Source organism: Oncorhynchus mykiss, chromosome 28 (assembly GCF_013265735.2).
Source record: "Oncorhynchus mykiss isolate Arlee chromosome 28, USDA_OmykA_1.1, whole genome shotgun sequence".
Classification (NCBI taxonomy): Eukaryota; Metazoa; Chordata; class Actinopteri; order Salmoniformes; family Salmonidae; genus Oncorhynchus; species Oncorhynchus mykiss.
In genome coordinates, this window is record NC_048592.1 from 32,943,193 (window position 1) to 32,954,546 (window position 11,354).

The following is an 11,354-nucleotide window of genomic DNA, read 5'->3' on the forward strand; positions in this document are numbered from 1 at the left end:
TGGGCAGTGCACTTGCCGTACCAGGCCCAATAGGATGCTTTTAATTGTGCATCTGTAAAAGTTTGGGGGCCAAGCCTAATTTCTTCAGCTTCTTGAGGTTGAAGAGGCTCTGTTGCGCCTTCTTCATCACACTGTGTGGGTGGACCATTTCAGATTGTCAGTGATGTGTCCAAGGAAGCTTTTCACATTCTCCACTGCAGTCCGGTCGATGTGGATAGGGGCGTGCTCCCTCTGCTGTCTCCTGAAGTCCACGATCAGCTCCTTGATTTTGTTGACGTTGAGGTTATATTCCTGGCACCACTCCGCCAGGGCCTCACCTGCTTCCTGTAGGCTGTCTCCCTCTGGTGGTGTGGGGGCTGTGCTTTTGCAAAGTGGATGGGGTTATATCCTGCCTGGTTGGCCCTATCTGGGGGTATAGTCGGACGGGCCCACAGTTTCCCCCTCCCGCCGCTCTCCAGTATCTATGCTGCAATATTCTAGGTGGCAGGGTGTGGAGGGGGGGGAGTCTGTCCTGTTTGGTGTAAATTCACCTGTCTTATCTGGCTTCCTGTGTGATCTTAAATATGCGCCCTCTAATTTTCCCATTTCTCTCTCTCTCTCTAGGACCATGCCTCGGGACTACCTGGCCTTACTACTCCTCGCTTTCCCCATCTCCAGTCCACCTGGTTGTGCTGCTGATCCAGTTTCTACTGTTCTGCCTGCGGCTACGGAACCCTAACCTGTTCACCGGACGTGCTACCTTGTCCCGGATCTGCTGTTTCGACCTTCTCTATCCCTCTCTCGCTCTCTGGACTGCACCTGCTGTCTCGACCTCTGAATGATCGGCTATGAAAAGCCAACTGACATTTACTCCTGAGGTGCTGACCTGTTTCACCCTCTATAACCACTTTGATTATTATTTGACCGTGCTGGTCATCTATGAAGGTTTGAACATCTTGAAAAACAATCTGGCCTTAATGGCCACGTACTCCTATAATCTCCACCCAGCACAGGTTTCTTCCTAGGTTTCTGCCTTTCAAGGGAGTTTTTCCAAGCCCCTTTGCTTCTGCATCGCTTGCTCTTTGGTGTTTTAGTCTGGGTTTCTGTATAAGCACTTTGACATCTGCTGATGTTAAAAGGGCTCTATAAATACATTTGATGGATTGAATCTCGGCTGCAATATCTGGCTATGATTGTGTTATCAGATGAGACCTTGCTGCAATGTTCAGTGTAGGTGGTCGATGCCCTAACGCGTCACAGGGGGATGAAGAGGACTAAGGCCGCACCCCGATTCTCTCCTCTCCTTCAGAAGGGTACTTGTACTTACACATGGGATTGATGTAATCATTGGCTGGAGGAATTCACATCGCTAAATCCATGAATATGTTTATTTTTTATTTTTAAATGTTCAATAAATCGTTATAGCAACAAGCTGAATTACAAGTACAACTTACAATGGAATTATTAAATATGAAATATTACAAGTTTACAAATATACATCACCATCAATATATACAAATAACACAGACACTTGAAGTCAGTAGCGTTCGTCGGTTGTTTATCAGGTGAACCATTCCATGTGAGGGAGTGTTCAAGTCAAGTGCACACTTCAAGAGAAGAGCAGAGAATTGGATTGCCAGAGTACATTTTTGTGGAGTCTGAGTCAGTCAGTCTCAAGTTACTTTATGTTTTCCTAAGCCCCTGCCACCAGCACACAGGTCCTTGTAGTAGTCAGACTGAATGAACCGAGGATACGCATCGTTCTCCATAAGGCTACAGACCTTCCTCTGGGCAACGTCAAAACAAGATGGGGTTGGCTTGTGGAGACTCTGAGCAATCGTGTCTCTTGTGTGGTAATCGACGTTGACCTGATTTGAGAAAAAAATGCAATAATCACACTCGACACAACCTTAAATAACCCTATTTATACACTAATATCATACATGTCAGTCGTTCTTCATCTAATTTGGTTTTAGAAGTAGGTTACTTTTAAATCTATTATAGTTTTCCTTCATGTCATCCTGGAAAGTTTAAAGATTATATTCTCCCACTTTGCAGCAGGTACAGAGTTACTCATGGGGAATTTCTAAATATATATTTTTTAAAATCTGTATAACTTGCAAAGAAAGTCACTCATTTATTATCACTATAAGGAACATGAAGGGATATACATGATGGTACTGTGATAATGATAATATAATGTGTTTCTACCTCCATAGGGGAGTCACTTTGGATGAATTCTTCATAAATGCTAGTAGCTTTCCAGGCAAGCTTCTCTGGACTGGTGATGGACTTGAATTCTTCACAGGCAAGCCAAAACTCCAGGTTCTCCTCACAGAACTCAGATTTCAGGAATACCCGAAATGCCACTTGGCCACCTAGAAGCAAAATGGAGAGAAAATATTTGGCTTGATTTAGGCGTAATCTGCAGTCTAGTAGTGTGTTTTATATATTTACAAAAATATGCTGTATATATTTACTGTGTATGTATATATATATATATATATATATATATATATAACAAAAATTACATTTATGATTGAGTACTTTCTCTAAGGATTGTCCCCACTGTTTCGCCTCATTAACAGATTGTCTGCAAATAAAACAAAAACAAAAAGAGGTTGAAATATGGGAATAGTGTAATTGAATTGGTGTTGCAAGGCATACTGGTAGACCAGTAACATAATCAAAACGTCACGATACCAACATTTTAGATTAACATACAGTTTCATATAATACTACAAACATTTTCGTCCCTACCGATCTAAAGAACCCGCTATCGCCTGTTATGAAATGTTTACAATGTCAGTTGTTTACAAGTTCAGTAAATGTTTTAAGCAACAGCAATTATTAGTCTCTTGTATGCACCGGTCCAATAATGTCCACTTCACTTTCATGCGTTTATCATGTGTGGCAGCTGTGATCAGCAAGCCGTAACCCCTGCCAGCCCGCACTCACCTGCTTCTCACTGCATATCTATTCCTCCATCAGTTTTTAAAATATAATTGAGCCTTGATGGAGACCCTGATCAATCTTCTGTTATTACATTTATATGTTTGATACACTGGAGCAGTGCACAGAACGAGCAGAATTGATACATTGTATATCATTCAATCCCTGATATAATCAAGAGCACAGGCCAATCTGGGTATAGTCTTTGCACATTCGCTGTCACACAGCAGTGCCAGAGAGGAAAAATCGCTTCGCGACAGACATGCTTCGCGACAGACATGCTTGCAGCTTTAGACCAAAGAAAACGGCTTGTAGCTCAAACGGTTTAAGAAAATATTACTCCTATAAACGGAGCTACCCTTATCTTCCTGCGCGATTTCTGTGATATTTCACAAACCATGCGGGCGGTTTTAAACTAATCCCGGTCCGTTAATTATTGGTTTAATAACAAACAACGTTATTCAGTCATGTTACCTATCTAGCTAACAACCTGCTAACTTGACAGTAGGTCTAGGCCAGACCTATCTAGCTAACAACCTGCTAACTTGACAGTAGGTCTAGGCCAGACCTATCTAGCTAACGACCTGCTAACTTGACAGTAGGTCTAGGCCAGACCTATCTAGCTAACAACCTGCTAACTTGACAGTAGGTCTAGGCCAGACCTATCTAGCTAACGACCTGCTAACTTGACAGTAGGTCTAGGCCAGACCTATCTAGCTAACGACCTGCTAACTTGACAGTAGGTCTAGGCCAGACCTATCTAGCTAACGACCTGCTAACTTGACAGTAGGTCTAGGCCAGACCTATCTAGCTAACGACCTGCTAACTTGACAGTAGGTCTAGGCCAGACCTATCTAGCTAACGACCTGCTAACTTGACAGTAGGTCTAGGCCAGACCTATCTAGCTAACAACCTGCTAACTTGACAGTAGGTCTAGGTCAGACCTATCTAGCTAACGACCTGCTAACTTGACAGTAGGTCTAGGCCAGACCTATCTAGCTAACAACCTGCTAACTTGACAGTAGGTCTAGGCCAGACCTATCTAGCTAACAACCTGCTAACTTGACAGTAGGTCTAGGCCAGACCTATATAGCTAACGACCTGCTAACTTGACAGTAGGTCTAGGCCAGACCTATCTAGCTAACGACCTGCTAACTTGACAGTAGGTCTAGGCCAATTTGATTGCCACAGGGAGAAATTAGAAGGGTCTGCAACTCATGAGATGTGCTTCAAAGGCAGGTTTGATTCATATATAGCGTTTTCTCCTTACTGCTACAATGACATGTATATTCCTTCCTCCCATTCCTCCAGCCAAATCATAGGTAGGCATTTGCACATTTTGGAGCGGCAGGTAGGTAGCCTCGTGGTTAGAGCGTTGGATCAAGTCCCGGAGCTGACAAGGTAAAAACCGGTCGTTCTGCTCCTGAACAAGGCAGTTAACCCACTGTTCCCCGGTTGGCCGTCATTGTAAATAAGAATTTGTTCTTAAACTGACCTGCCTAGTTAAATAAAGGTAAAATAAAATAGCCATTCTATGCAGTATTGTATTATACAGTGAACAGTGTGAAGTTAATGTGTTGTATTGAGTAAAAGTGTGAATGTCTGTGACGGGTTTGTTTTGTAGCACATGCACATAACGTTTAGAAAACGGGAACAAGCGTCAGGAGGACGGGGTGAACAGGACGCTCGGCCACAGAGCCCCCCCTCACCATACTACTCGGTATCGTGATACTTGGACTGGTATCATATATTTCGTAAAATCATGGTATAGTGACAACATATTTTTTTTAAATTATAAAAAATTATATAGATATTTTTTTCAGTTTCACATACCTGTGTAGTTTTTTCCTTGAATGAGGTGAGGGACTATTGAGGAAGTTGTGGAATCTCGATTTCCAGGGTTTATGCCTGTAGAATAAATGATAAGAACACAGAAATAATGTTCAGTGGTCTTTTTAGAAATGTATTATAGTACACTTATTTATAGGCCAGTCACATTACGATGTTTCATATGTGATGAAATTATGCAAATGTAATACAATACAAATATGGCTCATAACGCCTATAACAACTTTTATTTAAAATAATAATAATAATAATTACAAAACCAAATTACATCAACAACTTACAAAAGCCTTTTGGTCTTGTCAAGGTCTTCTGAGGCCGTCTCACAGCAAATATCCATTTTTTTGTAATTATTATTTGTGTTCAATGGCTAAATACTGTCTACACATCACCCTCTCAACCCTGTTCGTTGAGTTTCCAGACCCAATTCTCAAGGAAGCTCGGTGGATTCTTTATGCTCTCTGACAAAGCCAAGAATACCCAAGCTCTACCGGCATCTCAATCCTGATTGGCTCTTCTCCATAATCACGGGGAAATCTACACTCAACAACCAGCGATGTCGAGTCACTGAGCATTGTCCCAAGCAAACAATAGCTCAACGGAGTCCCAGCCAGCACATTTGGTTCCTTTGAAATTCTGCTAATGTATAATACCAGTTAAAAGTTTGGACACACCTACTCATTCGAAGGTTTTTCTTTATTAAAAAAACCCAACTATTTTCTACATTGTAGAATAATAGTGAAGACATTAAAACTATGAAAAACACATATGGAACCATGTAGTAACCAACTCTGGTTCCTTGATTGTTCTAGGAGGTTTAATTAACACTCTGAGGTTTATTTGGGGGTTTTCGAATAACTTCCTTAAAACTTTGACAGAATAATTTTTCAATAAGACTGCTAGCTTATTTTGGGTAATCATTTTTTGAACTCCCAAGCACCTATTGGACACATGGAAATTAATTTCCATACGCATTAATCATACAAACACATTTATTTGTTATTGTTACACAGCATCAGTTAGATTAAAACCTATAATCATATGCTCTCTAACCATGAATTTAGTCCACTGCGCCACCAGGATGGAGCTAGCATGTTATGTTTTTTTAGGCATACAAAGCTGTTCATTTTAGCCTATTTCAAAGGAAACAATCACTCATTAAGATCAGGTGTGGCCAATTAGCGGGCACGGCCAACACAATTAACAAGATAGAGGATAGAGAGAGTTTTGTTAATGCTGAAAACGGAATGTATGTTTTAAAATAACATTCTTGTAACATTCTCTGAACGTTGCTAATGTTTTCGTGTGGTTTTTATGGAAAGTTTTCATCTTGTTCCCCGAATAATTTGAGAATATTACTTTACATAGAGCCATGAGGAAACCTGTAGAAAACTTTATGCTGAATTACTGAAATTCCCACAGAAGAACGTTGTTAATTAATATCCTTGGAACAATTTGAGAACATTTTGAGAACAAACTTTTACAGATGCACAATCGAGAGCATCCTGTCGGGCTGTATCACAGCCTGGTACGGCAACTGCACCACCCTCAACCGTATGGCTCTCCAGAGGGTGGTGCAGTCTGCACAACGCATCACTGGGGGCAAACTTCCTGCCCTCCAGGACACCTACAGCACCCGATATCATCAAAATATCATCAAGGACATCAACCGCCCGAGCTACTGCATGTTCACACCACTACCATCCAGAAGGCGAGGTCAGTACAGGTGCATCAAAGCTGAGACCGAGAGACTGAAAAACAGCTTCTATCTCAAGGCCATCAAACTGCTAAACAGCCAACTCAGAGAGGCTGCTGCCTACATTGAGACCCAATCACTGGCCACTTTAATAAATGGATCACTAGTCAATTTATACAATACACTCTAAATAATGCCACTTTAATAATGTTTACATATCTTACATTACTCATAGCACATGTATATACTGTATTTTATACCATCTATTGCACCTTGCCTATGCCGCTCGGCCATCACTCATCCATATACTTATATGTACGTATTCTCATTCACCCCTTTAGATTTGTGTGTATTAGGTAGTTGTTGGGAGTATTGTTAGATTACTTGTTAAATATTACTGCACTGTCGGAACTAGAAGCACAAGCATTTTGCTACACTCGCATTAACATCTGCTAACCATATGTATGTGATAAATAAAATTGGGTTGGATTTTGATTTGAATTAGAACCACGAGGAAGACTGTAGGAAACGTTATGCTGAAGTACTGAAATTCCCAGAGAAGAATGTTATAAAAATTTTTTTTACATCTTTTAGAACATTCTTAATGTCAAACTTTACCAGTCCGAGAACGTTCCTAGAACATTACCAACATTGAAATTAAATGTAACTATGTTTGAACTTTTAGTAAAAGTGTTGTTAAATTAATGAAATACTGAGAAACTATCCTGCACCATTCCCAGAAAGTTGTGGGACGGTTGTATGCAAAAATAACCATAGGACAACCATGGTCTCACCATGCTCTAAGAGACACATGGGTCTCAGAATATTATGGGTCAGCTGGGCATGCTTTTATCTGACAAGTGTCACTCCAATTCCTCACATTTCCTTTCCAGGCCTTTTGTGGAATAATAGATGAGGACACATGAGAGCAACGACATTCAGACCTCATGCTCCCCTTTATTATTGGCTAATTACAGATGTAGGATCTTAATTTGCAGAGAATTTTCCTGCACTACAGGAAATGCAAACGTGTAGTGTATTTGAGTTTTCAAAATGCTCCTAAAGTCTGTAATTACCATTTAGAAATTTCAGGCTTGATTTATCCTAATACAAAATGTATCAACCCCTACATAAATGTCCATTCATTATAATCCACAAAATAATTCACATTTCCTGTTGCTGCAGGATTATTTTCCTGTTGTAGCAATCTGGCTCAAATTAAGATCCTACATCTGTACATAACAATGCATTACAAGGTATGTCTAGTTCTTGAATGGAATCACATTCTTGTCTTTAGAAGGTGTAATCATTGGATATCAGCTGACGTGTTCATCATTGATCAAACTGATCTCGAAGCGACAACACAACGCTTCATTAAAATAAAAACTGAGGTAACAGGAGGGAATGACAGGAGTTGTTGTGTTTATGTCACCATTTTATTTGTGACTTAGATCAATCCAAATGTTTTTTTTTGTGTGTGTGTGTGACTTCATAAGAAAGATACATTGGAGAAAGATAGAATATAAGTGGATGGACATGCTTTAAAGTTGCAGATGGGGGAATTAAAATCTCCATAGCAGAGGGCAATGCATGGTCCAGTGTCGGTTTTAGACCACCATGCCAAACTCCAGCACATCCAAGGATCGTTAAAAGCACTTTAAAATACATTCTCTGTAAGAAATGTGCTACATAAAATTGATTAATTGATTGTTTGGAGAATAAGTGTGTATCTGCATGTTCCCTTTAGGATTGCAAGTGCTTTGAGTTGTCTAACTTTGTAAGCGAGACAAAATGTAGAGTTCAGGGGGTCCTAATTTACAAAGCATTTGCACCTGTTTTTTTTTGTTTTTGTGAGACATAAAAAGTGTGGATAAGGGCAGAAACATTGATAGAAGTCAGGAAAGATTAAAACTGTAAAATTAAGTAACAAGTAGACTAGACTGCTGCTGGTAGACTACTGCTATGCTATTAGCTGTTCAATAGGAAGAATGAAATCTATGAGTTACTTGGGTTTGTGGCCTTTACCCAAGATGTTATCTCAGGCTATTCCATCATCAGGTTGAGGATCCTGTTCAATCAGGTCAAGAATGTTCTTTAAATAGACTGTTTGAGGAGTTAAAAATACACCTCAGTGGATGAAGGTGTGGTGAGGAATGACTGGAATGTTCTCTGACAGGTGGTAGTCTATTTATAGGTTGTAGCCAACCAACAGGAAGTGTATTCAGCCCAGGAATAGTCTAACACCAGGACCCATATTCACAAAGAGTCTCAGAGTAGGAGAGCTGATTTATTTTATTTTAAAGTTTAACCTTTATTTAACTAGGCAAGTCAGTTAATTAAGAACAAATTCTTGTTTACAATGACGGCCTAGGAACAGTGGGTTAACAGCCTTGATCAGAGGCAGAACGACAGATTTTTACCTTGCCGGTTCATGGATTCAATCCAGCAACCTTTTCGATTACTGCCCCAAACGCTCTAACCACTAGGTTACCTGCTACCCCGTGATCTAGGATCAGGTCTTCTCTTTTATTCATTATGGTTTAAAAGGCAAAACCGATCCTACTTCAACACTACTCTGAGACGCTTTGTGAATACAGGCCCAAACATAGACATACTTAATTTGTGGTCATGTTCTGAAGGGCCTAACCTTTCTTTGTTACCACAAACGTGGAACATGAAGTAGGTTACTATGCACATAGGTAGATAGGTATGTAGACAATGTTATTTTAAGAAAAATTATTTTTCATGTGACGACCCAATTGACTCCGACGCAGAGGAAGTGAGAACCTGCTGATCGAAACAATCAGTGGAAATTCTGGCAGACACCGCAGGGGTTCAAACTGTAGAACCCAGTTCCTACATTTGAATATAAAAAATGATTTTATCAAACAAAACTATGCTTCAGTTTATCTCTGGGACCCATAGGATGACAAATCAGAGCAAGTAATGTAAGTACATTATTTACCTTCAGAGGTAAATGTATCAAACCAATTGCCGTGATAAATGTTTTGCTGTTGTTGTGCACTCTCTTCAAACAATAGCATGGTATTTATTCACTGTAATAGCTACTGTAAATTGGACACTACAGTTAGATTAAAAATCATTTAAGCTTTCTGCCCATATGAGACATGTCTATGTCCTGGAAAGTTTGCTGTTACTTACAAACGTCATGCTAATCACATTAACACACTGTTACGTCCAGACCTTAGTTCCTTTTTTATGTCTCTATTTTAGTTTGGTCAGGGCGTGTGTTGGGGTTGGGCATTCTATGTTTTTGTTCTATGTTTTTGTATTTCTGTGTTTGGCCTGGTGTGGTTCTCAATCAGGGACAGCTGTCTATCGTTGTCTCTGATTGAGAACCATACTTAGGTAGCTCTTGCCCGCATGGGTTTTGTGGGTAGTTATTTTCTGTTTAGTGTGTTCTGTCCACAACTCCTCCCTCGTAGGTGACTCATTACAATGATTTATTGCTGTTTCCTGCCTGTAGCTCACTAGTCCCTATGAGGTGCTTAGTGATACAGGTTATGGGTTCTATAGGCAATTGGTTTAATTCCTGGAAATTAGATTAAATTAAGAATTTGCCTCTGTCTGTTACCACAGAAGGGGTGTTTTTTTTTTCTTTTTTTTTTCCAGAGCTTCTTCCAGCTGGATTGTAAAGGTGCTATGGCACTGGTACCTGTGGCGGGTGTGATAACCTTCATTATAGTGTTTTTTTTCTTCCCCTGGGTCTATTTTTTTAATGTGTGTGGTTCAGTGCTGGGTGCAAGCTGGTTACCAGTGCGCATCTTACCGCCTGTTGTGACAGAAGTGCCACTGCCAATCGGGGTACCATTTGTTACAGGAGCCCCCAAACCCAGAGTAGAATGAGCTATCATGCAAACCTTAGCACATAAACAGTTGTGTCGAAACAAGGTGTCAACCCAAGCAATTTGATAAAATTGACCAAATAAATAAAATGGCGTTCGTTTTAAATTGCATTGGTTTTCCATAAATGGCTACTGCGTTGGACCTGAAACCGTTCCTGAGAGTCAAATTATACCCAAGACGGTCTATCTTCACACATACTGTAGGCCAAAGGCAGTGTTTCCAACAGTCCTCCAGGATCCCCAACGGCAGACAGTTTTGTTGTAGCCCCGGACAGTTTTGAGGTTAGTTGACATGTGTAATCAGGTTTGCTTGTCCTGGGCTACAACAAAATTGTGTGATGTTGGTGGTCCTGGAGGACTGTTGGGAAACACTGCCTTAGGCCTACAGTATGTGTGAAGATAACCCGTCTTGGGTATAATTTAAAAGAAGGGACGTGTGGCTTAGATGCACAAGGTGTGTCTCTCTCCAGAATGCACTCTCTCCTGCCAATTTGTGTGTATTTATTGTTTCATAACTTCATTGTGTAAATTGTTTGCCCTCTGATAGTTAGCGTCTATCAATTCCCCCTTACATACAATATATCACCAGTAGTACATTTACCATTAATCCCAATAATTTGTTTAGTTACGATAATTGCTGATAATGCATGCAATATATTCTTATTACAGTCATTAGAGGGAACACGTTGTTTTCAGAGCTCACAACCGTTGCTACACTTGTGAGAAACAAGTTATGTGTTTCTGTGCCTGATAAGCAGGATTTTCAACTTGCAGTTTTTTGTCAATGATATGTCTGTGCTATATCTCTCTCCGTCAGAACACAGCGCAAAAAAAACTTCCACACATCCTGTTCTTCTGACGAGATAGAAAGTCTGCTAACCCGACCGTTCTGAGGCTTCTGACTGTCACATGACCCAGTTAAATGAGTAGAAACTGGTTACTAATACACAGTGTTGTCTAAACAAGGAAATTATGACGATTTGTCATGATGTGTTTTTTTTTTTTGTCTCACTACC

General features: G+C 40.3%; 1 protein-coding gene across 1 annotated transcript; it reads right to left on the reverse strand.

Moving 5' to 3' along the window:
* Positions 1-1,349: 1,349 nt before the first annotated feature.
* Positions 1,350-5,320, reverse strand: LOC110509023 (regulator of G-protein signaling 2). Its single transcript, XM_021589963.2, has 5 exons — positions 5,061-5,320; positions 4,765-4,839; positions 2,511-2,572; positions 2,191-2,357; positions 1,350-1,847 (listed from the first exon to the last, which is right to left on the reverse strand). Exons 1-5 carry the CDS (start codon positions 5,114-5,116, stop codon positions 1,653-1,655), a joined length of 555 nt encoding a protein of 184 aa, XP_021445638.2. The 5' UTR covers positions 5,117-5,320; the 3' UTR covers positions 1,350-1,652.
* Positions 5,321-11,354: the final 6,034 nt, after the last annotated feature.

What these genes read in the sequence shown, in the direction of transcription:
- LOC110509023 (XM_021589963.2), bottom strand. Translation starts at nt 5,116, where the DNA reads ATGGATATTTGCTGTGAGACGGCCTCAGAAGACCTTGACAAGACCAAA. An exon ending in TCAAGGAAAAAACTACACAG is followed by an intron (nt 2,573 to 4,764) that starts GTATGTGAAACT and finishes TTTTATTTGCAG; the next exon opens with ACAATCTGTTAATGAGGCGA. An exon ending in AAAGTGACTCCCCTATGGAG is followed by an intron (nt 1,848 to 2,190) that starts GTAGAAACACAT and finishes TTCTCAAATCAG; the next exon opens with GTCAACGTCGATTACCACAC.